This window comes from Tupaia chinensis, unplaced genomic scaffold (genome assembly GCF_000334495.1).
Source record: "Tupaia chinensis unplaced genomic scaffold, TupChi_1.0 Scaffold000078_1, whole genome shotgun sequence".
Taxonomy (NCBI): domain Eukaryota; kingdom Metazoa; phylum Chordata; class Mammalia; order Scandentia; family Tupaiidae; genus Tupaia; species Tupaia belangeri.
This window is the reverse complement of record NW_006159539.1, coordinates 2,145,791-2,173,328: the sequence shown is the minus strand read 5'-3', so window position 1 is coordinate 2,173,328 and position 27,538 is coordinate 2,145,791. Positions and strand designations below refer to the sequence as shown.

The 27,538-nt window shown below is 56.1% G+C and overlaps 1 protein-coding gene across 1 annotated transcript in view; it reads right to left on the bottom strand.

Annotated features, from left to right (window-relative positions):
- ACSBG1 (acyl-CoA synthetase bubblegum family member 1) overlaps positions 1 to 27,538 on the bottom strand; it is a 48,552-nt gene that overhangs the window by 1,566 nt on the left and 19,448 nt on the right. The window contains exons 3-14 of the mRNA XM_014584862.1: positions 27,217 to 27,317; positions 15,625 to 15,845; positions 15,072 to 15,160; positions 14,694 to 14,814; positions 8,541 to 8,621; positions 8,194 to 8,443; positions 7,881 to 8,107; positions 6,915 to 7,096; positions 5,809 to 6,039; positions 4,642 to 4,859; positions 2,552 to 2,691; positions 1,608 to 1,854 (exon numbers count right to left, since the gene is read on the bottom strand). Coding sequence (XP_014440348.1) covers positions 1,608 to 1,854; positions 2,552 to 2,691; positions 4,642 to 4,859; positions 5,809 to 6,039; positions 6,915 to 7,096; positions 7,881 to 8,107; positions 8,194 to 8,443; positions 8,541 to 8,621; positions 14,694 to 14,814; positions 15,072 to 15,160; positions 15,625 to 15,845; positions 27,217 to 27,317 — 2,108 coding nt within the window. The remainder of the gene's footprint in view (positions 1 to 1,607; positions 1,855 to 2,551; positions 2,692 to 4,641; positions 4,860 to 5,808; positions 6,040 to 6,914; positions 7,097 to 7,880; positions 8,108 to 8,193; positions 8,444 to 8,540; positions 8,622 to 14,693; positions 14,815 to 15,071; positions 15,161 to 15,624; positions 15,846 to 27,216; positions 27,318 to 27,538) is intronic.

Genomic DNA, 27,538 nt, shown 5'->3' with positions numbered 1-27,538 from the left:
AATCAGTGGCGTGACACACGCCTGGTGTGTGTGTGTGTGTGTGTGTGTGCCCAAAATTCCAAGAGGAGAGTGGAAGAGAAGGGATTATGGCATGGCCAAGCCCCTGGGGTGCGATTTTTCATTTTCTGTCCCTCTGGCAAGTGCACGTGCCCTATAGCAAAAATCTCTCTTAAAACAAACAAACACAAAATAGAAGGTTCTGAGCTCATCGCTCACCCCTCTGGGCAAACCAGCTGCCATGCTGTGAGGACATGCAGGCGGCCTATGGAGAGGCCCTGTGGCCAGGAACCCGGGTCTCTGGCCAACAGCCCGTGGGTGAGCGTGGAAGTGGGCCTTCCAGCTCCAGGTGGCGCCACCCAGCTGGCCCCTGTGGACCATGAACTTATGAGCGGCCCCAGGTTGAACCAGGCAGCCAAGCTGCTTGGATTCCCAACCAAAGAGGTGAAAGCAGTCCATGTGTCCCTGTTCTCCGCAACGTCTCACGGCTCACCTGCAAGCAGCAATCAAGGACCGGCCGTCTCTGCACTTCAACGAAAGCGCATGAAATGTGCTTTGCCCTGGCTGGAGGACTCTCGGCCACGCCCTTTGTGAAAGACCTCCTTCCAGTCAACATCCTAGGCCTTGGTTTCCCACCTAAAGCGAGGTGGGGGGGCTACGCTGTAAGCCCTGGGTAACAGTGTTTTGTGCCTGGCTTACTCTTGACTGACTTCTGTCGAACACTTGGAGAGGACATATGTGCAGCTGGCCTGGCGGCTGGCTTGTCAGCACTGCACCACCGGGTACGTGCAAGGTCTCCCGCTGCGGCTCACAGCACCGCGGACAGCTGCATGTGGGCTTTGCCTTGTGGCTGTTAAGGCCTCACTGCAGAAGCCACCTTCCCCGGCCCTGTGTCATGAACACACGATGCCGCAGCTGAGAGTGACCTCATCTGGCCAGCTGAGGCTGCACCTGAGCCCTTTCCTGGTTCTATGGGCCGTGGCCCAGAAGAGCCTCTTCCTGTTTAAAAATATTTATTTTGATTGCCAGAGAGTACGTGCACTCACCAGAAAGAGATAGGGAGAGAGAGAAAGCTCCCCAGTGACGTGTGGTCACGCCACAATCCTTTTTCCCTTTCTCCATGCTGTCAGGATGTTGAGCATGCCTGCACACATACCCTGTGTGCTTTTCAAGTCATCAGGGTGGTCAAGCACATGGGCTCGAGCTTCCTTAACCACAAGGCCATGGGGCTGGCCCCGAGTGCACAAGCCGAACTTAGAGATCAGTTTCAATTCTCCCAGAACGAGGAGAGGCAGCCCTAGCACAGGTGGGCCCTGTGTTTGCTGACCGTGCACATGTTGTGATGTCAGGGAGGGTAACCCCACAGTGAAGGCAAAGCCAGATGCCATTCGCACAGATCACCATGTTCTGGCACGTACCGCACACATGCAGCAAGCTCTACCCAACCACAAGCCCATGCATGGAGCTACTTGTCCTCCTTCCTGTGGGGAGTCACCCAGAGCCCAGCCCAGGACTGCTCACCACGGCTGCTCCCCAAAGGGGCGCTCCTGGGCCACGCCATGGCCTTGGCCTCCCCACGCAGCCCCTGGAACAGTGAACGGGAAGCCTACCCAGCTCTCCACCCGAGATGGAGAAGTCCCGCTCGAGAATGGCCCACTTCTGGATGTGGTAGGGCCGGGCCGCTGCGTTCGCGTTGACCCTCTGGATCCCCTCTTCGATGGCCTGATACACGGCCTCGTCCTTCTTCCCCACGATCTCGGAGACCGTGGTGGCCTTGCTGCCCACCCGCTGGCAGAACTCCACGGCTTTTTCAGTCAGATTATCAGTTGGGTCAGAGGTGTCGGGGTCCAGGGTGCACTGCAAGGCAGAGAGCAGGTGAGGACCCAGCCTGGTTCCCCAAGACAAACCCACTGATGGTAAGGGCGTGACTTGCAGAAAGCGTATCAAAGGGACAGTTCTGGAATGAGCGGGATGCTACGGTGCCAAGCCCTGCGGCCGGAGGACTGGGAGACCTTGGTCAGTGAGTGGAAAAGTGGTGAACTAACTCTTGCAGGCCTCCTACTCTGGGAGCCTGAGAGGGGGTGGGGGAGACAATATTTTTGTTGTTTTGTTAAATTTGCTAAACATGCACTTGCTGGAAGGTTGGGGTGAGAACACACCCTCCACAGGGGATGGTCACACCACAATCCCTCCCACGTCTCTCCCTCCTTTCGGGATTTTGGGAGTGCACGTGCCCTGTGTGTTTTTCAAGCTGCCAAGTCCAGGACTCGACCTGTGCATTTGGCCATGCTGGATCCAGCTGCCCTAAGCACCAGGCCGCCAGCCAGCCACCAGCAGCACTTTGTAAGCAGGGGTGCATCGGGCACACGTGAGGACCGTCGCAGCGGCTCAGTGGGGGGAGAGGGATGTGCCTGTGCTCTGCTGTCCCCACCCCCCAGTGCCGGCAGCACCGACTGCAGAGACCCCAGAATGAAGACTTCAGACCCGATGTGCTGGACAGGGCCACCCACAGGCCACCTGCAGGCTGCTCCTGCAGAACCAGAGCCCGGCTCACCTTCAAGGTGAGCAGCATGGTCAGGAACTTCCTCTGGTCGCCGATCAGCATGGCGTTGCTGATGACAGGCAGCTCCGTCTTCACGGCCTCTTCGATGGGCACTGGGGGCACGTTCTCCCCGCCCGCCGTGATGATCAGCTCTGGGGGAGCAAGGCCGGCCCGGCCCAGGCTGTAGTCCAGTGCCCCGCGGACGCACCACCAGGCCTCAGTCACAGCCCGGGGCCCGACGGCGGACAGTGCGGTGGAGGGGCTGCTCGAGGTGAGCCAGCAAGCAGGGCTGGCCCTGGAGCACCTCACCTGCTGGCACGGGACAGTTCCAGAGGGCGAGTGCTCGCCCAGGGCCTCAGGCCTCGGCCCACCGACCGAGACTGCCTGCTCAGACTTCTCACCTGATGATCTCATTGGCCCCCTTCTGCCCGCCCTGGTTGGTCCACAGACGAGCCTTCCCCCCGGCCCCAGGCCCTGGACAGCCTGTGCCATGCATACTGAACCACTGCCATGTGTCACTCACAGCGCACACACGATCCTCCTACAGATGAAGGCGGGGACTATGGGACTTATACACCAGACCAGCCTCATAAAGCGACACTGCAGACGGGTGCAGGGACAGGCAAACACACCAGCGGGACAGAATAGAGACTTCTCAGAGACATCCCTTGGTAAATGACGGCATGGCCGTGGAGGGCAATCTGGAGAGACTGGTATCTTCTTCAAGTGATGTCGGGTCACTTGGGTTTGTATCCAGGGAAAACGTATCTGGGCCCTCACCATACTATTTCTTTCTTTTTTAGAGAGCGTTTTTGCTATAGGGCATGTGCGCTCACCAGAGAGACAGAGACAGAGCAGAAAGTGAGGTACCACTCCCCAGCGGGGTGGCCACACTGTAATCCCTTCTCCTCCATTCTCCTCTTGGGGTCTTGGGCACGCACGCACACGCACCAGGCGTGAGTTTTAAGCTGCCAATCCGGGATTTGAACTGCAGATGACTATGGAGGAATCCAATGACGTAACCACCAAGCCACATACTGGTCCCTCACCGTACTGCCTCTAAAAGGAGAGCCCACTCTGGATGAATTTCGTTCCCTGGTACTGTCTTTGCCCACGTAGGGACGCAGGGCCCTCATCTGCCATCACAAAGGCAAACGCTAGGTGGCCCCTACAGCACACCTGCGCCTCCACCCTAAACAGCCACCTCTCCTGCCCCAGCCAGGGTCCCAGCCAGGCAGGCCTGCACGGCCATGGGCCCAAACACTGGGGCATCCTGGCCTCCCTGGCACGTCCGAGCCTGCTTGGAACTTGGGTAGGCTCTGCACTGCCTTGCGTCCTTTTCAGAAAGTCGTTCACACACTCACCAGCTTCAGTTTCTCTGCGAAATGTGAGTGCTGGCTTCCCACAGGGGTGTTACAGGTGCCACACCCCTCGGGCAAAGCAAGCCAGACATCCTTCAGCCAGGATCTCCGACTCACATCCCTGTCTGTGGGAATTTCTCTGAAATCTTTTTTTTTTTAAAGATTCTTGCCAGAGGGTGTGGGCGCTCACAGGAGACAAGCAAAGCCAGTGAGAGGGAAAGTGAGAAATCCCCCCAGAGGGATGCCACACTGTAGTCCCTTCTCCTCCCTCCTCCTCCTGGGGTTTCAGGCATGGACACACACACGGCTGGTGTGATTTTCAAGCTGCTGGGTCTGGGACTTGAACTCAGGTCAGCCGTGTGGGAGTCCAGTGCTGCAATCACTATGCCCCCTGCTGGCCCCTGAAGTCTCATGTTTTATTTTTAATTTTCTATCCAGTTTGCATTCTATTCTCCATCATCTCGGTGTTTCTTTCTAAAAATAAATAACACCTATGCCCTCGAATCTTCCAGGCAGACTAGCTTTGCTTCTCTAAGGGTCTGAATCCCAGCTGGATGGCCTCGGGCAAGCTCCTTAACCTCTCTGCGGTCTTCGGTGTACGTGGGGGCAGTGACAGCACCTGCCCCAGGAGCGCAGAGCGGGTAAAGGGTCAGTGACGGTGTGGCGCCGAGGGCTCAGCACCGCTGGCGGGTGTAAGCCGCAGAGTGGGTAGACTCCTCCTCACTACAGCCCTGCACTCACCTTTGAGGCGCCCAGTGATGTAGAGGAAGCCGTCGGCGTCCAGGCGGCCGGTGTCGCCCGTGTGCAGCCAGCCGTCCGCGTCGATGGCCTCGCGCGTCTTGTCCTCCATGTTCAGGTAGCCCATGAAGATGGTGCGGCCCCACAGGCAGATCTCGCCGACACCGGCTGCGTCCTCGTTCACCAGCTTCACCCGGCAGCCTGGCACCACCTTGCCCGAGCTGGGCCGAGAGAAGCGTGAAAGCTGGGCGGGGGAGCCCTGGATCTGGTCCCCAACCTCTGTCTCCACTGGGGGCCAGAAGGTGTCCCCTCCCAGGTTTTGTTGTTCGGTTTTTACGTTTTTGCCGTAGGGTGTGTGCATGTGCCAGAGAAAGAGACGGAGAGAAAGAGAGAGAGAGACATTCCCCCCCACACGGGGGATATGGCCATGCCCCAGTCCCTTCTCCATTCTCCCAGGATCTTGGGCATGCACGCACGTACACACCTGGAATTATTTCAAGCCACCCTGTCCAGGACTCAACTGTGCAGTTGGCCAGATGAGAGTCCAGTGCCTTAACCACCATGCCACCTGCTGGCCCCAGGTTTCTGTATTGAACTAGGGACTTGGAGCTGAAAGGTAGGGCCAATTAAAGGTCCTTAAGTGAATGAATGAATGAATGAATGAAACAGGAAGGTCAAAGCTGGAACACTGTGAGAGGCCAGCAGGGAGGAGTGTACGTAAGCACAACAGATAATACTTGAAATCACTCCCCAGGATCGACTGCCCCCCGCTCCCACCCACCAGAGGGCTGGCCTTTGTACCCTATTCCTCCCCAACTGGAGCCTGGGCCATCAGCTATCCTGAGACTCCCCCTAGCACACTTGGCTCTCCTGGAGGAAGGGGACAAAGGAATGTCCCGTCAGGAGGACTCTGTTTGGGGGTACCTGGGCTGGTAAGGCTGTTTCCAGCCATGGACCCACGGACACGGTGGCAGAGACTGCCCCACCAGACAGGCAGAGAAGCACGGGACGTGGCCCAAGATGGCAGTGTCAGCACTCCGCAGCCCCCCAGCCCAGTGGCCAGGTCTCCGGGACCTGACGGGTGTATAAAGAGGACAGGGTCCCCGGGGCATTCAGCAGGCAGGCACGGAGGGGCAGGGCGTGCGTGTGCATGGCAGCCTCAGGCCTCACCTGTAGAGCCGGTAGTTGTAGGGGCTGGACATGAAGTGGGGGCCCGAGGTCTCGCTGAGGCCGTAGCCGGCGTACAGGCGGATGTTGAGGCCCAGGAAGAAGTGCTGAGTCTCCGCCGTCATGGGGGCTGCTCCGTAGAAGTTCTTCTGGCACTTGGCAAAGCCCAGTGCCTGGCGGACCTTGGCTAGCACCAGGTAATCTGCCAGTCGGGTGGTGAAGGGCTTCAGGTCGCTGGTGGAGAGTGAGAACGGGCCAGGGAAGAAAGCCCAAGCAGGCTGTGAGGGTGAGTGTGCAAGAGGTGTGCACTGCATGTGTACCACTCCAGTCGTTGCCTCGAGCGCAGGAGGTGCCACCTGGTGCCAATGCCAAGCCCATCATCACACATTTTGCGAATCGGCCCTGCCCATAAACACGTGCACAAATGTAGCTGTGCATATGTGTGGCTGTGTGCAAAGGTGTCTTCAGCCATGTGCGGGTGTGCAGGCAGTGACAGACACGTGCAAACTCGTACCCACGATAAAACACACATGCAGAAACGCAAAGTGTACACTCATGGACACACGGGGCAGACGTGTACCAGCCCATCTGAAGCCCACATGGGCTTCGTTCACGCAGTCGCCATCACGTCTGTGCAAATGAAGCCGTGGGCGCTCAGGGGAAGACACACCGTATCTCCTCACAGCACACTAGCAAGGGGAGCCGCCCCTAAATGGAGACGGGCCAGACGTCTATGGTCAATCCTCTCAAAGCACCGGGGATTTCAGAAGTGGGGTGTCGGGGAGGGGCCCGGGCAGGCACCTGATGCACTATAAGAGCCCCGCTCCTGGCATCCCGTCCTCAGCCACCCACAGAGGTCAGGAGATGTCCTAGGAGGTGCACACCTGCAGAGGAAGCTAGCCAGTCCTCCCAGGCAGAGGGGCACCTGTCCCCATGTGATCTGGGAAGAGGGTGAGACTCAGGCCTGGCCATTGTGGGGCCTCTGCATGGCAGTCCCCAAACATGCACAGTGTGGCCAGGACAAGCCTGGCCCATCAGATCCTCGGCTGGGCATGGGCTGTGGCTCCGCCCTGCTACCTCCCAGGCTTCCTGCCCCCAGGCCCCTGTACCTGCAAGGGCACGTGAGATTCTGCTCCAAGGTCACCGACATGGCCCAGAGAAGCATCTTGCGCCGGATGAAGCCAGACTGGGCTGCCACCTCCTGGATGCGCTCCATGATCTTCTCCCATACCCGCGGCACCCCCATGTGGGACGTGGGCTCCACCTCTCGCAGCGTGTTCACCAGGCTGCCCTGTTTAACCGTGGGGAGGCAGGCCTGCGGCTTAGGATCAGAGGGGCCAGGAGGCCCCTTCCGCCAGCTGGGTGTGCATGCAGCTCACGGTGCCAGCAGTACACTGGGGCTTACGCGGATACACACACACCCCGCACAAGGGGCCCGTGGGCACCCGGACAGACTGTCCCCAACCTGTGACGGTTCGACTGTACTGTCAAGTGCCAAGGCTACAGGCATCGGGCAGAAACGGGCCTTCAAAGTCTGCACCTGGGGCTCTCCCACGGCTAGCGCTGCGGGGGAGGATGCTGTCTTGAGATGCTGAGCAACGGCCCTGAGCCGCGGTCCCGTCACCCACTCCGTCACACGCCTACAGGGTGCTGGCTGCCAGCGCCTTTGGATTCTGTTGTTTATTCACATCCCCTTGTGTTGACAAATTTTTTTCTTTTGCCAGAGCACACGTGCTCGCCACAGAGAGATGAAGAGACAAGGGAAGTGAGAGGTACCCTGGGGGGATGGCCACACCACAGTCCCTTCTCCTCTAACCCTCCTTCCTGTTGGGAGGCTGGGCACACATGCACACGTACCAGGTGTGTTTCTCAAGCTCCAGGATCCAGGTCTCAAACTACACAGTTGGCTGTGTGGGTTTGAGCCACCTTTACCACTAGGCCACGGAGCCAGTCCCCAAATGCTCGTTTCTGCCTTACAATGAGTTTATTGGGATGTAACCCACCGTGAGACAGGAGCGTGTGCACACGTGGGCACCCTTGCACACACGCTCGAGCCCACACAGCAGAGGACTGACCTTCAGGGCATCAGGCTCGGCGAAGCAGACCTGGGCCCCCCACTGGATGCCGGTCCACAGGTCGTAGATCTGGGCGGCGATGTGGCTCAGGGGCAGGTAGCTGACCACCACCTCCTGCTGCACCTCTGCAGGCTGGATGTCACCGGCCTGGCTTTTTTGTGATCTGGGGGACGGGCAGATGCGCAGGCTGTGCTCACAGCTACTTGGACTACTTCTGTGGGGATCACCTGGGCAGGCAACCTCCAGGGGATGTCTACAGGCCCCGGAGACTCCCAGGACAGGTTCCTCCCTTCTCCAGGGTGATGGGCCACTCACTGAGTTTGGGGCCAGAGGAACTTCCCCGGGGACTGTTGGGGCTGGGCCATGGCCTGGATCCCCCATCCCTCCCCTGCCCGTCCGAGCATCCCTCCTACGTTGTCTTGACTCAGCATCACGCCCTTGGGGGGCCCGGTGGTGCCCGACGTGTAGACCAGGGCGCAGCACTGGTTGGGCTGCTGGGCCTCGATGATGGCGTCCAGGGCCTCCTCGGGCACCTCGGCTCCCAGCTCCATGAACTTCTCCATCTACGGCCAGTGGGGAGAACCAGCAGTCCAGGTGAGTGGGGTGGCCGGCAGCCCCCAGCCGATGCCCAGGGCCCACGCCTAGGGCCCAGGTACATACCGTGTACACATTGGCCATCTTCTCGGGAGGAGACTCTCGATATATCACCACTGCCTTCAGATGGGGCAAGTTTTTCCAGATCTGCATTCACAGGAAAAAGACGTCGGGTTTCAGCAAGAAAAACGTCACATCCTGAAACGGACCTGTCTCCCGGTATTCGTCTGCTGGGCGGGCACTTGGGGCAGAGGTCTCTGGGCTCTCCCGACCTCGACCCCCAGGATGATCGCCACCCTTCATCTGTAGTCCACCATCATGACAACTGGGTTTACTCCAACGGGGTCTTGACGCTGTGATCCACCCCAGCCTCCAGCCAGCCCTGGACCATGGGCACATGTGTGCCGGGAGTACTCAGGGAGGCCTCCAGATTCACACCGGGAACCTCGCCACATGGGACTGCCTCACAGAGGGTCACATGTGACTGCTATGCCGACATGTGGCCCTCATGTCCTCGTGTCAAAGGGCTAACTCATTAACAGGACAGAATAATCTAAACACGACGTGCCCGATGACAGAGTGCCAAAATACACGAGGCAAGGACTGATGGCACTGAAAGGAAAAACAGACCATCTCTAATAAGTTTTGGAGATTTGAACACTTGTTTTCTCAATCTGCCTGTGATAAAAGCAGACAGAAAATTAAGGGGAATAGAAAACAGAGACAACATTATAACACTACCAACCAACTTGATATAATTAACATTAAAAGTGTTTTTTTCTTGGAACCAGCAGGTGGCATGGTGGTTGGGGTGCTGGATTCCCACATGCCCGACTGCAGTTCAAGTCCCAGGCCTGGTGGCTTGCTTTCTCTCTCTCTCTCTCTCTCTGGTGAATTAAAAAAATAATAAGTAAAAACTAAATAAATAATCCTTAAACATTTTTTTCTTTATAGAACACGTGCATACACATGTGAGAGAGAAAGATGAGCACCCTCCACAGAGTCTGGCCACACTGCCGCCCTCTCCCTCCACTCCTTGTCCCATCTTGGGCACCCATGTGTGTCCCTGGAATGCTTCAGGCTGATCAGGCCCGGGATTTGAACCTTAGTTGCCAAATGGGCTCCAGTTTGTCTTGAGCAGTGCACGACCACTGCACCACAGAGCTGGCCCAACATTCTTACCATGTCTAGAACATTCTACCTGACAACTGCAGAATACGCGGTGTTTCAAAGGTGCCTGGAACAGCTACCCAAAGTGACCATCGTTCTGTCTGCCACCTGCTCTGCACGAAAAGGGGGTTCAGTTTCCAAGAGCCCCAGGTGATGCGGAAAATGCTTTCCTTTGCAGGAGAGTTATAGCTGATGAATTCGAAAATCTGCTCTTTGACACCCCACTTGTCATGATTCACTCAGGCCGAGATCGTCGATGGATGCTGAAACCATCAGCAGAAAGCTAGAGGGGACCTTCCCAATGGATGGGCAGGTGGTCAGCCCTGACCCACTGGCGAACCCCGGGATCACCCCTGCCACCCCGTGCCTCTCGGAATGGAGAGAGCTATCAGGGACACAGCGCCACCCGCAGGATGCTCTGGCCCAAGAAGGTGTGATTTGAAATGCACCAGGCCTTGCACTCTCACAGGGAACGCCGGGGTTAGAGGAACAAGGTACACGGCAGCAAGAGGAAGCAGTCAAATGAGCCCAGAACGTGAGCCTTTGGAAAAGCCACCTGGCCTACTTCCTGCAGTGTGTCTGGCAGAGGCTCTCACTGAGTGTGACTCACCAGAGGGCTCATTAGACACTGAGTGCTGAGTCCCACGCCCTGGATTTTTGACTCGGGAGGACTGGGGTGGGGCCTGGGACTTGGCGTTTCTAACAAGTTCCCAGCTTATGCTAATTCAGGGGCCTTGCTGATCTATGGCATAGGACACAAAAGATAGGGCTTTGCTCCAAATTGCGAAACACACAGGAGACACAGCCACATGCAACAGGTGGGCCTGGCTTGGCCCTGGATTCAAATAAACCTGCCGTAAAAGACACTGTGGGTGAAGAAGCAGAAAGTGGAATGGTGGTTGCCAGGGCCCCGGGGGAAGGGGGCATTCGATGAGTGTGGAATTTCAGCTTTGCAAGATAGAATGAGCTCTGGATGGCGGAGGTTGCACACACTGTGAATGTATTTAACACACCGTACACCTGACAATGGTAGGATGACAAATTTTATGCTGTGTGTACTTTACCACAATTTTGAAAAAATGGGGGGCCAGACTCGTGGTCTGGCGTTTAAGGGAGCTGGAGCCTGGATGGCCAACTGCACAGCTCAGGTCCCAGCCTTGCTAGCTTGGAAAACACACCAGGCGTGTGCGTATGTGTGCCCGAAATCCTGACAAGGGGGAGAGGTGGAGAAGGGATTGCAGAGCGACCACCTCCTATCGGGGGGTGCTTTCTCCATTTCCATCTCTCTGTCTCTCTGACAAGTACACGAGCCCTCTGGCGATTAAAAGAAAAAGGAAGGAAAACCAAGATTTTGTATGTATTACACAATATAAAATCATTCTTTTTTCAGAGAGAGATTTTTGCTATAGGACATGTGCATTTGCCATTCTCCTCTCGGGATCTTGGGCATGCATATACACCTGCCCAGCGTGAGTTTCAAACCGCTGGGTCCAGGACTCAAACCATGATGGTTGGCAATGTAGGAGTCTAACAATGTAACCATTATGCCATCTGCTGGTCCCTGAAATAATTATTTTTTCTTGTATTAGATGTGAAAAAGTTACAAAAATTATTTAAAGAAAGATTTCTTTTTGTTTTTAGAGAGATTTTTGCTAGAAAAGTAAGAAATTACCCCCTAGGGGGGCTGGACATGCCACAATCTCTTCTCCTCCATTCTCCTCTTAGGATCTTGGGCATGTACGTACATCCATCCGGTATGAGTTTTAAGCTGCCGGGTTTGGGACTTGAACCATAGTCGACTACATGGGAGTCCAGTATGTAACCATTATAGCATCTGCTGGTCCCAGAATTATTAATTTAATTTGATTTATTATTACTCTTAACTTTTTGTTACAGGGCATGTGTGCTCACTAAAGAGAGAGAAAGTGAGAAAGCAAGTCTCCAGGTCTGGGACTCAAACCATAGTCTGCCATGTGGCGGTCCAGCACCTTAACTACCATGCCATCTGCTGGCCCCACAAATCTTTGTGTTTTTTTGAGAGTTTTTTAATTTAATTTTATTTTTTTTGCTATAGGGTGTGTGCGCTAGCCAGAAAGACAGAGACAGAAAGCGAGAAATCACCCCCAGGGGGGATGGCCATGCTGCAATCCCTTCTCCATTCTCCTCTCGGGATCTTGGGCATGCACGCACACGTACCCGGCGTGAGTTTAAGCCACTGGGTCTGGAACTTGAAATCGCAGTTGACTACGTGGGAGTCCCAGCGACATAGCCATTATGCCAACTGCTGGTCCTGGCCCCACAAATCTTACTTATTTATTTTTTAAGAACTATTTAATTTATTATTATTATTATTGTCTTTAACTGGGATAGGAGCAGTGACAGAGCAAGCCGCCAGTTCTGGGATTCAAACAATGATCAGCCGCGTGGGAGTTCAGCACCTCAGCCACCACACCACCTCCCGACCCAGTTTCCTTTCCTTTTTTAAAAAATTATTTATTTATTCATTCATTCATTTATTTTAATTTGACCAGAGAGAGAGAGAGAAAGTGAGAAAGCAAGTCACCAGGTCTAGAACTCAAACCATGGTCGGCCATGTGGGAACACCCAGAGTCCTAACCACCATGCCACCTGCTGGTCCCCCATTTTCTTTTCTTTTTTTTTTTTTTGGAGAGGTTTTCACTATAGGGCGCAGACAGACAGAGAGAGAGACATAGAGACAGAAAGCGAGAAATCACCCCCAGGGGGGATGGTCACACCGCAATCCCTTCTCCTCCATTCTCCTCTTGGGATCTTGGGCATGCACGCACACGTGCCCGGCATGAGTTTTAAGCCACCGGGTCCGGGACGTGAACCGTGGTCAACTACGTGGGAGTCCAGCGACATAGTCATTACACTAACTGCTGGTTCCCCCCCCCCATTTTCTTATTTTTATTGCCAGAGGATGTGTGTGCTTACCAGAAACAGAGACAGAGATGGAGGGGAAAAAACAACATACCCCAATGGGGCATGGCCATACCACAATCACTGCTCCTCTATTTCTCTGTCCCATCAGGATTTGGGCCACACGTATGCATGCCCACACCCAGAGTGTTTTTCAACTCATTGGGCCTGGATGTGAAATGCAGCCAGCCATGTGGGGTCCAGCTCCCTTAACGACTAGGTTATGGGGCTGGCCCTAGAAATGTCTTCAATAATGACTCTAGCCTCACTTTGTCCAGCTACAAAATGGGGCGGAGGGTGGCATCTGCATTAGACCAATAACCGCCGGAAGAGTGTTTGCCTCCTTGGGGGTGGGGTGGCGGTGGTGGCAAATTTACTGGGGGCATTTCAAGCTTTCTAGCCCTCCCACCGCAGGTGCAACTCCCTCAGGTGAGGCTGAGGGGAAGGGTTGACCACTAGGTACCAGCAGGCAGGTCCCCACGAGCTTGGCTGTCAAGCCAATCCTAAACCATGGAGGCCTTGGGTGGAAGCTGGCCAGAGGGAATCCGTGTGCCTCTGAGGCCACCGAGGTCTAAGCAGCCTCCAACCCTGAGGAATCGGGGCCTCACTAAGTCCTGGGGTGCCTGGACTGGTCAGTAACGGAACCTGTTCCCCACGACCAAAGGCTGGGGGATGTGAAGAGGGCACTTGAATGGCCCTGGCTCACCTGGTCCCGCAGTGAAGCCCACTTGGGGCGCACAGTCCACAGCTGTGTACCACTTACGTGTTTTTAAGTGTTTCTCCAAGTCAGGCAGGAGGACAAAGCCTGGAAACACGGGGTTCCAAAGGAGCCCCTGGGGAGCGACACCACCTCCTGGATAAACCACCTGCCCAGGTGCTGAGCCCTGGGAGGTCTGACTGAGAAGCCAGGAGTGGGTGTCTGAAGTGACACAGGAATCAGGATCATCGCTCAAAGGCCGCAAGCCCCGGGACATGAAGGCTGCCGACAAGCTACCAGACGCCACCCAGTCTGTGAGACTGACAGCAGCCCAGGCAAGTAATACAGGGGCCTGCCGAGAGGTAGACACTGGTCGAGAATTCCCCTCACGACCGCCCCCCAGGGGGCCATGGTGCCCAGCACCATCCTCCCAAGACCATCCAGGAACTGAGTCTGCGTTCTGCCCCTTCCCACTGCCGCCCTTAGCTCAGAGCACACCAGGACGCCCCTGCGCAGCTGGCTAGGCGGCCGAGGACTGCCCAGGGCTTCTGGCTATTTAGCTGTGAGTCAGAAGTTCTCAGCTTGGGCTGCTCAGAGCCTTATTGGGGGAGCTTTCTGAAACTTACTCAGATCTGAGGGTGGTCTCTAAGAGATTCTGCCTTGCGGCCAGGGCTGCGGCCTGCCCCAGGGGTTCTGGGACTGTCCTGCTGAGAATGGTTGGCCCGAGCTTTCTTTTTCAGGCTTAAGGGGACTTACCAGAGATGAGGAACAGCACCTGCTCAGGCCCCTCGGGGCAGCCAGGCCCACACCCTGAAGGCTGGAGACCACCTGTCTGTCCCACCCTCAGGTACAGGCCCATGTGACATCTCCAGAATCAGAATCAGTCCTGGCGCCTCCTCTGGGACATGGAAAGCCTGCAAGGCCCTCGCAGCTGGGGCCCAGAGGTGTCCCCAGGTGGCCACACCCCAGAGGGCATATGTGGGGACAGAGCCCATCAGGGACAGCCTTAAACTCATCAGGCATTCCCAGCTCCTCCTGTGTCCCCATTTGTAGAAGGCCCCCACACCCCACAAGGACCTGAGAACTCAAGGGCCAGAGCCCTGAGCTGCACACATGCACAGGCTCCTCCCCTGCAGGGGTCTGCGGCCCCCACAGCAGAGAAAGCCAGGGGTAACAAGGGGCTGGCCAGGAGTCCCAGCCCACATCTGTCACCCACTTCCTGGGTGACCTGGGCCACATCCTGCTAGGTTCCTGGGCCTCGGTTTCCTGACCTGTCGATAGGGTAGGCAGCCATTGCCCTGCCTTGGTCCAGGGGGGTGCGGGTGCTGCTGAGGATGGGGGAGACTCTGGAGGGGAGGTGGGAAAGTCCTTTGATGTTAGCGTGGAGCCCCCGACCCCACGCCCCCCCACACCTTTAAGATCTTCTCCAGCTGCTTCTGTGTGTCCACCACGATGATGTTGGCGCGGCAGTCGTGGGCGATGTACTGGCAGGCCTCGGGGGAGCTGGTCGTGTAGATGCCAGTCACGATGCCACTAGGGAAGGTCCGGGATCCATGTTTGGGCATGCACAGGGCCACCCCCACGCCGCCCCCAGGCCCAGAGGGCTCCCACAGTGCAGTGGGACTCCCACCCATTTCAGTACAGCTGTCCCCAGCAGACAGGGACCAAAGGCAGGCCCAGGAGAAGAGCCCAGGGAAGAGCTGGGTGTTGAGGAGTGGGCAATGGTGACCTCTCTACTCCCTGCCTGCCACCAACCCATGGGAGCCCCTGCCCCTACACCAGCCACTCACCCTGCAAAGACGGTGCCCACTGCCGAGAAGAACCACTCCGGGGAGTTGAAGCCGAGGATAGCCACACTGTGTGCCCGCTCCAGGCCGAGCTCCAGGCCAAAGGCAGACAGGTCAGGTCAGCCAGGCAGGGGAGGGTGCCTCCCACCACCCCTGCACCCTCCAAGCGGCCTGCAGGGTCTCTGCAGCCCATCTCAGGGCTCAGCCCCGGGGTCCGCCCAGCCAGAGAACCCTCTGGGACCAGCTGCTCAGTAGCCCTTGCTGCCCTCCCCTGGGGCCCAGCCCCTCAGCCCAGCACAGTGGGCCTCCCAGCCCACCTTGAACATGGTACAGGTGGAGATCTGTACCAGGGTCAAGTGCCTGCCACGTGGAAAGCGCTCGGTGAGTCCAAAGCGCTCAGCACCGGGCCCGGAACTCAGTGTCAGTGCAATTAATGGTGGCGGGCTTTCTGGTTATTATTTCGAAGGCTAGCCCGATGGGGAGTCGGGGAGGAGGCCTGACATGGACACCACAAGGGCAGGGAGGTCTAGGGAAGGCTGCGCCTCGAGGCCCTCACCTTCAGGAAGGCCTTGGCAGCCTTGCGGGCGAGCAGGTAGTACTGGAAGTAAGAGATGCGCTCCCACTTGTCCTGGCGCTTGAAGCCCAGAGCACTGAGCTCCCCGTACTTGTCCAGAGCCTCGTAGAACATGCGATGCACGGTGCAGGGAAGCTGTGCGCAGCCGGGGTCCATGCGCAGGCGCACCCGCCCATCAGCCTGAGTCGTCCACAGCGCCTCATCTGCAGGGGCAAACGCAGCTGGACCATGCTGGCCTGGGTTGTCTCTGGGGCACCTGTCCTGCCCTGGGCAGAGCTCCTCGCCCTGCTGGTGCCGACAGTGCCTTGGGCCCTGGCTGTAGGGGCTGGCCAGGGACTGGGGTAGGCTAGGAGGCTGCCTGGAGGAGGGGGTCTAGCTTGGCCTCAAAGGATGAGCAATGCTGAGGGTGCAGCAAGGAAGAGGGAAGGTGAAGGGCCCAGAGACCCTGATGCGCCTAGACCTTTTCCTGTCTTTAGCCAATCTGGAATTGGCCTCCAAGGCCAAGTGGCTGGGAGTGAAGCTCAGGCTGCCTTGAGAGAGTAAGGCTGTCAGATTTCCAGGGGCCGTCGGGGTTTTCATCCTGCCCCTGCCTTGTGTGACTGGTTGGGGACAGGCCTAACTGAACAGAAGGTCAAAGCATCAAAGCCAACGGCCCTCCCCAGGATATGGAGAAGACTGAAAACCAGCCGGCCCGACCTCCAGCCTGGTCTCCAGGCCCCGTCACATCAGCGCTCCTTAGTCTTCACGGCATGCATTCGGGCAGCCCATTTTCACAGGTGGGGCGGCTGCAGCTCAGAGGCTCAGTCATTTCTCCAGGATCAGGTCGCAGGGAAGGGGCTGACCCAGTGTACCTGATGCCACAGCTCAGGCCGGGATGCTGTCGGGTCTCCGCCCAGCTCTCTAGCTCAGGCACTTTCCCCGTGTGGTGGGTGGGACAGAGACGTACCACTTAGCACGGGGACTCTGGGTGACCACTGAGCCCTACGCCTGCTTCCTCAGGGGAGAGGTCAGACTCAGTTCCTGGGGTGGGTACGAGGGTCAGAAATGGTGTACATGAAAGTCCTGGTGTCTAGTCGATGCTCCATAAATGCACACGTCCATTTTCCAAGTTCTCCAAACTGTTTGCAAAGGAAGCTTGGACAGGTGGTCCAGACCCTTTGGGCACCCTGGGGCCTCCTTTCCTGGGGCTAGGGCCATCCTAAGATGACTATGGGAAGGAGAAGGAGGGCTGGCCAGGACAACTGGGGCTGCACTGCTACCTGCTGGCCAGACCTGCTTTGTCGTTATCCTTCTGGGAGGTGGCACCTATGACTGCCCTTCCCCGAGGCGCCAGATGGACTAGATGGCCTTGTCCCTTCCTTCAACACGCTAAGACTGTGTGCAGATTCAGAGGTGGGCAGGGAGAGGTAAAGATCCCGACACTGAACAGGAGGGCCCAGAGCATGCCATTCCTCCTCCAATAAAGGGCCAAGGCAGGGGGACTAGGGGACATAACCCCACCGGGGGCAGAAGAATGGGGACATGGTAGCCAGAGGGAAATCCAGGCTGGGCCAGAAGAAGGTACCAGAGAGATGGTCACTTGTGGACAAGACCTGGGGATTGGCTGAGGCCAGGACTGCACTCACCTGTCCTAGGACAGAGGCCCAGAGCTGGAGTTCAGTGCCCTTGGGTGTAGGCATGGGCCAAAGGCCACTGAGGCCCCCTCCAGATACTCCTCAGACTTCTGCAAGCCTTCCCCATATCCTGGGACCCTGGCCCCACAATTCCAAACATCAGTGTCTCCAGAGTCTCTGAGTCTTGCATTTGCTAAAGTCCGTGCCCAGAGCAGAAGAGTGGAGAGTGCGGGTGCACCCAGAACCTGGCATACAGCCACTGCTAGGGAGCTGTCGGTTCTCTTCCCTCCCCTGGCACAGACACCTCCCTGTGCCTGGACCAGGAAAGGCGGCTCCTGCAGGCGCCTCCAGGTTGCCAAGACAAGCAGAGCAAGTGTGATCTGTTGCAACAGCTTCTCTCAAGCCAAAAACTTTAACCTAAACACCTGTCATTTCTTTATTAGTGATAAAAACATGTATGCCGCTTTTAAAAATTGCCAGGAAGTGCATACATTCACTAGATTTGGGGCACCCACGCCCACATGGCTGGCATACTTTTCACACCTCTGAGACTGGCATTCAAACCACAGTTGGCCACGTGGGACCTGGCTCCCTTACCCACTAGACCATGGGGCTGGCCAAAACATATGCATTCTTGTTGCGAGAAATTTGAAGCAATTTAGAAGACTGATGTAAAAAGTGATATCTTCCTTATACAAATATTTATACAAAGAGTTGTATTTTGTTGTTGCAGTTGCTTTAATTTAAAAAAAAAATGTGATTAGCATATTAGTCAAGGGTAGCAAGCACCAAATGTCTGTGGGATCTTTTGGGGGTAATGTATCAGTATCATAGTAAACAATGTATACTCCAAATAATAAATACACAAACTGCCCCAGCAAGTGAGACCCTAAGGCAGTCTTCTTTGCCACAAAGAAATAACCTCCCTCTCATATTGCTTGAGTCACACGGTCCTTGTGGTCTAAATTTTGTTTCACTGTTTTTAGTAGAAACATCAAACAGTGCAAAATTTGTCTATACGAAAGCTTCAGGGCCAGCCCAGTAGCTTAGTGGTTAAGGGAACTGGATCTCACATGGTCAATGGCAATTCAAGCCCTGGTCCTGGAAGCTTAAGAAACATGTAGGGCACATGTGCCTGTGTGCCCTATATTCTAATAGGATGGAGAGATGGAGGAGGGATTGCAGCATGACTATGCCCCACTGCAGGTGCTTTCTCCCTCCCTCTTTCTCTCTGTCTCTTTGTGGTGAGAACATGTGCTCTCTGACAAATAAATAAATAAATAAGAAAAGCTACAAAGTTCAAGAGATCAATTGCACGACATGGTAATCTATTGTACTACTATACATGGTGATCTATTATACAACATGGTGATCTATTGTATTATTAATACATGGTGCCTATTGTACTGCATGATAATCTATTGTACTATTAACACAGGGTGATCTACTGCACTATTAATACATGATGATATACTGTACTATTAATACATAATGACCTACTGTGGAATTAATACATGGTGATCTATTGCACTACATGGTGATCTACTGTATTACTAATACACAGTGCTCTGTTGTACTACATGGCGATTACTCTACTATTAACACATGGTGATCTATTGTACTGCATGGCGATCTGTTGTACTACATGGTGATCTAGTGTACTATTAACACACAGTGATCTATTGTACTACATGGTGATCTACTGTACTATTAACACATGGGGCTCTTTTGTACTATATGGCGATCTATTGTACTACATGGTGATCTATATACTATTGCCACATGGTACTCTACTGTACTATTAACACACAGCGATCTATTGTACTACATGGTGATCCACTGTACTATTAACACACAGCGATCTATTGTACTACATGGTGATCCACTGTACTATTAACACACAGCGATCTATTGTACTACATGGTGATCCACTGTACTATTAACACACAGCGATCTATTGTACTACATGGTGATCCACTGTACTATTAACACATGGCCATCTATTGTACTACTCACAGTGATCTACTGTACTACATGGTGATCTATATACTATTGCCACATGGTACTCTATTGTACTACATGGCGATCTTCTGTACCATTAATACACGGTGCTCTGTTGTACCACCTGGTGATCTACTGTCATATCTTTCTATGGTGATCTACTGTACTACAGCCCTGCTTCCTCAGTGAAGACTGCTGTTCTAAGCCTAACTGAGGGCTGGGCCACGACTGAGTAGAGCTGCCCCTCCCACCAGCCTGGAGGCTCCGAGGCAGGTTCCCTCTGCCCAGAGTACTGAGCAGCAGTACCTTCCCTCAGCAGAGGCCAGTGCACCTTTAGGTAAGAACACGTTGGTCTCCTCCTGTCCTATTCCCAGAAAGTCTAGGACCACGTAGGGAACTCCGGCCATCATCCCCTTCCATCTTGCCTTGCCCCCGTGATAGCCCCCAAATGGGGCAGGACACATGGCTGTCCAAGGGCAAGGAGAAACAGGCCCACGGAGCAGGTGTCTGCCTAAGAGGGACATGCAGGCTGAAGCCCCATCCTGCATCGCTGAAAGCCCCAGGTAGGGCCAGGCGAGGCCCCACCCCACACAGTGCCCTGGTCTGAGTCCCTCAGCCAGGGACCTCAGTCCTCTGCTGCTAGCTGCTGACCCTGCCCTTGGACTTGAGAGCTGGAGGAAGGGAGGACTGGCAGGGAAGAATCTCTGACACAGGGAGTTGATGGCCCCTACTCCCTCTCTCATGTCCACAGCATCCCACCTCAGCCTTGGCTCACACCGTGCCTTCTTCCCACCTCCATGTCTGGTGGAGGGGAAAGCTCTGGACTAGTCAGAAGTCTCAGGCCCAACTTGAGCTATTGGTGAGGGTGGAGCAGTCGGAAGGGTCCCTTGGCTATGACGTGAGTCTTGGACACTGGCTGTGCTCCCTGACTGCACGAACGAGACCAGAGCACCAAGCCCTGGCTGAAGGCACACAAGGGCACCTCAACACTGCCCAGCCCGACCACTGCCTGCCTCTCTCTCACCGAGATCGGCATGGACGAGCTGAGAAGTGGGGTGGCAGCAATCAGAGTAGTGGGCAAGTAGCAGGCGACAGCAGGGCCAACAGGGGCTGCGTTTCAGCGACGCAGGTGACAACCAAAGTCAGGGGCCGATGAGGTCTATTATGTCCCACTCCCCACTGGAATCATTCCAGGTTTCTTGTTGCCCCTGCCTGTCCTCACAATAACACCCATCTCCTGAAGCCATCTGATCTCAGATGACCTGCCTACCTGCATCCTCCTAAGAAGAGCCTGGACCAGCAAGGTATGAGCAGGTATGCTGATGACATAGTAGGCTCAGAACCAAGCTGGGCAGGGTCTGTGCAACCCAGGGCCCGGACTGGTATGGCTTTCTTGGGGGTAACTGGCATTCTATATTGAAGGGCTTGAAGAGGGGTAGGAGGGGTAGCCTTTGACCAAAAGTCACACTTTCAGGAAGCTGCTCAACATGAGCTAGTGAGGATGGGGAGGTGGGTGTCTGCATCTATTAGCAAAGTCACTGGGAACAAGCCACACAGGGGGCTGGGTGAAGTCCTCAGGGTCGAGCCTCAGCACAGACTCCTGTGCAGCCACGGAAATAGGCTGTTAGGGAATGTTCACAGCCTCGCATCAAGTGGAAAGAGGAGCCAATAGCGTGCGTATGAAATGCGTAGAGACGGGACCAGCAGATGACGTAATGGTTACGTCACTGGGACTCACATGGCTGACTTAGGTTCAAGTCATCGACTTGGCCACTTGAAGCTCACACCCAGCAAGTGTGCATGCATGCTCAAGATCCCGAGAGGAGAATGGAGAAGGGATTGCAGGGGGTGATTTCTTGCTTTCTGTCTCTCTTTCTGGTGAGGGCCTGTGCTCTATAGCAAAAATCTCTCTGAAAAACAGGAGTCAGCCATGTAGGGTATGGCTCCCTTAACCAGTAGGCTACAGGGTCAGTCTAACACATTATTCTTAAAAGGCTTAACCCAGGGCCAGCAGGTGGCATGGTGGTTAAGGCACTGGACTCCTACGTGCTGACCGCAGTTCAAGTCCTGGACCTGGTGGCTTGGTTTCTCACTTTCCCCTCTCTCTGACTCTCTCTGGTGATCGTGCATGTGCTATAGCAACTTTAAAAATATATAATGATAATGATAAATAAAATAAATAATTCTTAAAATAAAAGGCTTAGCACATTTCATGTGTTCAAGGTAACTCTCACTTTCTAACAAGACTCTGAGCTGCTGGTGCACTCACTGGACTGGTGATGAGCATTTGACAAAGGGGTAAATAAAATTAAGCAAACGCTTCTCCCAGCCCCAGCAGGAAGTCAGAGAGAAATCTGAGCAAGATGGGTTACCCCTGAGGGTGGAGCAGAGTGCTCCCACATACACCATATGAGGGGGGCAGAGTTGGCCAGGGGCACAGCACGTTTGGGGCAGAGATGGCACAAGATTTCAGCTAGTCCCGGCAGCTGCCGGGGTCTACTGTGCTGGCTAGTGAAATGAGGTGTAGGCTTGGGGTCCATGGTCTAGTCCCCTGAAGAGGTACTGGGGGTGGAGAGGAGGGCTGCTCAGAACCAAGCAGGAGGAAGGGTCTGCTATGGGCTCCTCCCAGCTGCCTCTCTGGAGCGGTCCCATGGGAGCTGGAGAGACTTAAGAAACCATGTAGCAGTCTCCGTTGCCCCACCTCAAAGCTCACCAGGGATAAGCTCACAGCCTCCACCTCTGTGCCATGCTTAAACTGAGCTCACCAGGGCAGCAACAGCCATGAGCAGGGTCAGGGCCAGGACCAGCTGTGGGCCATTACCCACAAGACACCCAAGATTCCAGCCAGAGCTCTGCATGGGCACACAGCCCCGAGGCACCCAGCTAGTGCAGCCTGCAGCCCGTGGTCCATCCTCGACACCCGCCTGCCCAGTGAGGGCCTGCGCCTAGGCCCCTAGCCATGTTGAGGTTGCTTTCCCAAGGCCCAGCCTCACACCCTGCTGCCTCCCTCGCCTCCTGCTCCCTCTCACATGCCCCTCGTCCTGGCTGCAGCCCAAGGCTGGCAGCGTCTTATCAATCCGCCCATTATGCTGGGGGTGGCCGGGCAGGCAGGGGGCAAAGTCCTCTGGGATCCGGAATAAAGGCATCTGGACGGCAGAGACTGTCACACAACTAGCTGGGAAGGGGCAGAGCGCTGCGGGGGGAGGCCCGGGTGTTCTGCCCTCTGTGGGAATGGCCCGGGAGGGAGGCCCTGGGCCTGAGGAAAAGGTGGTCTCAGGTTGACCTCTCCCCACCGCGGCCAGGGGTCCCCTCTCCACACCTGTGCTGAGTCTCTGGCCTGGTCAGCCCTGTGCCAGGCACCTGAAGGATACATAAAGCAAAAAGGCCGCCTTGGCCTCAGGATACGGTAAGAGATAAGGGCAAGGCCAAGAACAGAACAGTCTGTGAGGACGTGGGCAAGCGGCACGGAACGCACAGGCCCCAGGCTGGTGATTCAGGTCCTCGTGCCCGAGCCTGAGGGGAGAGAACCTGCAGGGGCAGGCCACCCCCCCACCACCACAGCCTTCTTGCTGGGGCTCAAGAGCTCTGTGTCCCAGCTCCTGTGGCAAGATGGCGCTGGCCTGACCCTGGCCCTTCCTGGGCCTCAGTTTTCCCATGTGAAGCACAGTGGGAGGACAAGGTGGTTTCTCTGAGCCATCACGGGCACTGCTCCAGCTGTTGGTCCTGCCCCCAGGCTTCCACTTGTCTGGGCCTGGGCCCCTGGGGTGAGGGAGCCCAGATGGCCCCTCCTGCCTAAGGTGGGCATGGGCCAGGTCTCCACCACTGGACAAGCTGCCAGCCTCCCAGCCTAGATCTCCAGGGCAGTCGCGCCTGAGGCCTGCCCAGCAGTTAGGTTCCACAAGGGGATGCGGGGTGGGGACACCCGAGCAGAGTCTGCAGAATGCCCAGGAGGGGCTGGTGGGGGCCTCGACTCCGGTGGGAAGGGTCTCTCTGAGGGTCTCCAGAGGCTCCACTTTACTTAGCTAGCAGGGCCGGGGTGATGACCTGTCCCCATTTCACAGGTAACAAATCACCCTCGCTAAGGTCCTCTGACCCTCAGGAAGCCTTTCTTGCCATTGTCCCCTAGAGGCTAAGGTGACAGTAGGCCCTCTGCTTCCCATTGTCCCTTGGGCTCTTCCTTGCCCCTAGCCTGGACCCTGAGCTTCAACGAGACAAGGGTGGCATCAGCCCCTTCTGGCTGCTGGCCCACAGCTCCCACCCAAAACACCACCGGGCTCTGGAACACTGGTGGAGGGAGGCCCAGCCCATCCTTGACCCACCAAGGGGGATCTTGCTGCCCTAGAGACAAGCCAGGCTGAGCCTCCGCCTCCCGCCTTTTGTAATGGCTAGGCGGCGCGCATGCTCACCAGAGAGAGAAGAAAGCTCCCTCCGTGAGGCGTGGTCATGCTACAACCCTTTCTCCTCCACGTCGTCCCACTACCATTTTGGACACACATGCGTACATGTGCCCTGTGCGGTTTTCTCGAGCTGTAGGGGCTGCAATTTGCACCGTGGCTGACCATGTGGATTCCAGCTCCCTTAACCACTAGGCCAAAGGGCCAGCCCTCATCTCCCAATCTGTAGCTCAAAGCTGCCCTGTGGGTGTGGGGGTTTTCCAGGGAAAGTGGGGGTGGGAGCCAGCCCTGGCAGCACTCCTGACAGTTAGTCTCCCCGGATTCCCTGCTCTGTCTCAACGCTGCCCCCTCCAGCTGGGTTCAGGGTCAACCTCCAGGGCCGGCACAAGGCCGCCTTTGTGTGCAGGGCAGATTCCGGCAGCTCCATGGCCTCTCCTTGGGAGGGCAGCCATCTGGACAGCTCGAAGCCCAGTCTGGGGACTGGAGCATGGGGACCCGCAGGCTGCCTAGGATTCAAGGAGAACTAGGAGCCTCCGAGAGCTCCAGGGTGAACGCTAGCTCCTCTTTCTGAGGGCTGGAGTGGGGGCAGGGGCCAGGGGGAGCCGAAGGGGACTGTGCATGGTGCTAGCCAGGTCCTGTGGACACAGTACGGCCATTAAGGGTCCCACCTCAGGGACCAGCAGTTGGTGTAATGGTTACGTCCCTGGACTCTCATGTAGTTGACTGCGGTCTGAGTCCTGGACCTGGTACCTTAAAACTCACACGAGGTGCATGTGTGTGTGGGTGCATGTGCACGCATGCCCAGGATCCCCAGAGGAGAATGGAGGAGAAGGAATTGCAACGTGGCCATCCACCCTAAGGGGTGAGTTCTCGCTTCCTGTCTCTGTCTTTCTGTCTCTCCAGCGATCACATGTGCCCTATAGCAAAAGTCTTTTTCTAAAATAAAAAGAAAGAAAGAAAGATAAAAGTTCCACCTTGCACTAGCTGTGAGACTGAGAAAAATCACTCAACCCCTCTGAGCTGTTTCTTCTGTCACAGGAGGATAATAAACGCACCTTCCCCGCTGCTGCTAGTGAAGACAATACAGCAAGAAAACAACAACATCCCTTAGCACAGGGCCCAGCACACGGGAAACGTCTAATAAATGTCTGCTTTATTCCCCCCCCCCTTTTTTTGAGAAGTTTTTGCTATAGGGTGCATGCACTCTGCACTCACCAGAAAGACAGAGAGAGACAGAGAGACAGAAAGCAAGAAATCACCCTCCAGGGGGGATGGCCACGCCGCAATTCCTTCTCCTCCATTCTCTTCTCGGAGTCCTGGGCACTCACATACATGTGCCCAGTGTGAGCTTAAGCCAGCAGGTCCAGGACTCAAACTACAGTTGACTACATGGGAGTCCAGCAACAAAGCCATTATGCCAACTGCTGGTCCCTTTCTTTTTTTCTCATCACTGTTTGCTCCTCTGCCCGGCCCCCAGGTAGATAGGATTACAGGTGCACACTCTTGTACCCCTCCCGTTCAGCTTGGTCTGGGATCAGAACCTGCCTTCCCATGTGTCCCCGCCTCACGCTGCAGCACCCTCTTGCCTGTGCTGCCACAGCAGAGCTGGACATCTGCTCCCCCTCCTCGAGAAGCAGGCTGCTGTAGGGAGGAGGGCTCACAAGGCCCCCTCCACACACACACACACACACACTTATCCCACAGGGCTCCACAGTCCAGATAAACTAGACTGCTGTGGCCTTGCCCCCATCCTGCCATTGCCTACGCAGTCCTTGCCCCCAGCAAATCCAGTGCCCTCCCCTGCTCCCAGCCGGTCAGCTGCTCTGACGACCCTGCTCCAGCCCTGTGATGGGCCCCTATCTGGGACATCTGCCCCTGTAAAACCTGCCCTGCTGCAGAGCTGCCTGCTGCCAGCCAATCAGATTAAGCAATCACAGCCCACAGGCTGGGGATTACTTGTTCTCCCTGGGATGCCAGACGTGTTTCTGGGGTTCCAGGGGACACTGAGCGTCCTGTCGCTCCCTTCCTGCTCTCGAGAGGACACCAATGCTGGCCTGAACTGACACGTGCTCTTCCAGCCCCCAGAGAAGGGAGCATGCAGTCTGCACCCAGCAAGCTGGTGGGACCCGCTGAGGGGGGCACGGCAGTCAGGGAGGTGCCCTGGCTCCTGGAGGATGGATGAGGGAGGTGCCGGGCCCAGCTGGCCCTGCTCCCGGTCCCTGGCCTCTTTCTTAGCCTTTCCAGTCACTTGTGGAAACTCGGGGTCCTCTCCTGGCCCAGTTGTTCTCTTTTATCTCTGAGAGGGGTGTGAGAGGGAATATCCGCCCCAGGAGCATCACAACCTCACCCGGCAAGAACCCTGCCAAGGCCGTGCCCAGACCCCTAGCCTGGGACAGAGACGGCTTGCTGAAGGCAGCGGAGGCCCAGCTGCAGGCAGAGCCTGGCACGTGCTCTCCATTCCCCAGGCGGCAGGGGAACCGAGCGAGGGTGAGCATCTCCCCTCGTCACGCCTCCGTTTTAAAATCTTTTTTTTTTTTTTCTCTTTTGAGAGATTTTTGCTATAGGACACATGCACTCACCGGAGAGACAGAGAAGAAGAAATCAACCCCCTGGGGGATGGCCATGCCGCAGTCCCTTCTACATTTTGTGCGCACATGTGCCCAGCATGAGATTTAAGCTGCCAGGTCCAGGCCTGGAACCGCAGTTGACTACATGGGAGTTCAGCAACGTAACCATTACACCATCTTTGGTCCCTTATCACGCCTCTTTCCTTTTTCTTTTTTTTGCTATAGGGCGCGTGCACTCGCCAAAAAGACAGAGACACAGAGACAGAAAGTGAGAAATCACCCCCCAGGGGGAATGGCTACACCGCAATCCCTTCTCCTCCATTCTCCTCTCGGGATCTTGGGCACGCACACACATGTGCCTGGTGTGTTTTAAGTCACTGGGTCCAGGATTTGAACCACGGTCGACTATGTGGAAGTGCAGCAACGTAACCATTACGCAAGGTGCTGGTCCAGTGTTTCCTTTGTTTTTAATTTCTGCTGTTGCTACAATGCTGTCTGCAGCCCAGGGAACAAATGCGATATTATTACTTTGTTATCATGGGTAACTGCAGGGCCAGCGACAACTGGCACAGGCACAATGATCTGCTGGGGAAGGACATAAAGAGACTGCGTGATGACTTCCCGAGCCTCCAGAACTACCCTGCCGGCCTCCTCCAGCTGCCAGCCCCAGGTAGCCGGGCCAAGGCCTGGAGCATTGCTTAGCCTCCTGGCCCTTGGCAACTCTGAGCTGGAGAGCTGAGGACCCCAGGCCTGGCCCTGGGTGAGGTCCTAGCCTTCTCCGTCTCTGGCCTCACTCCTTCCCAGCCCTCTCCCCCAACTCCCTCTCTGCACACCTGGCCCGGAACATGGCCCTGGCCAAGGAAACGGGTAGGTCTGTCCCTGAGAGTCTGCAGATCACACTCCTCTAGAGGTCAGGACTGTGGCTCCCCTCGGCCTCCCTCAGCATGCCCAGAGCAGCTCGGTCCCCTCTCCAGCCCGCCTCGCCCCCAGCTAGCTCACCTGGAGAATCCGGCTGGATATCCTTGACATTCTCCGGGGCTGCGAGCTTGAGAGTATGGCTTGGGGACTCTTTGGAGAGTGTCTGCCCATCAGTCAGGGAGCTGGCAGGGATGGCAGAAAGCATCGTTAGAACAAGGTGAAAGGCCTGGGCCCCGGGGTTCTGACCCAGCACACAGCTCAGCATCCCCAGGTGACACTGGCATCTTGGCCTCTTGCAGACTCCCAGGCTATCCACAGAGGGGGCTCCACTGGGGCTGGGCTAAGCCCCCCCAACACACACACACACACACACACACACACACACACACACACACACACACAC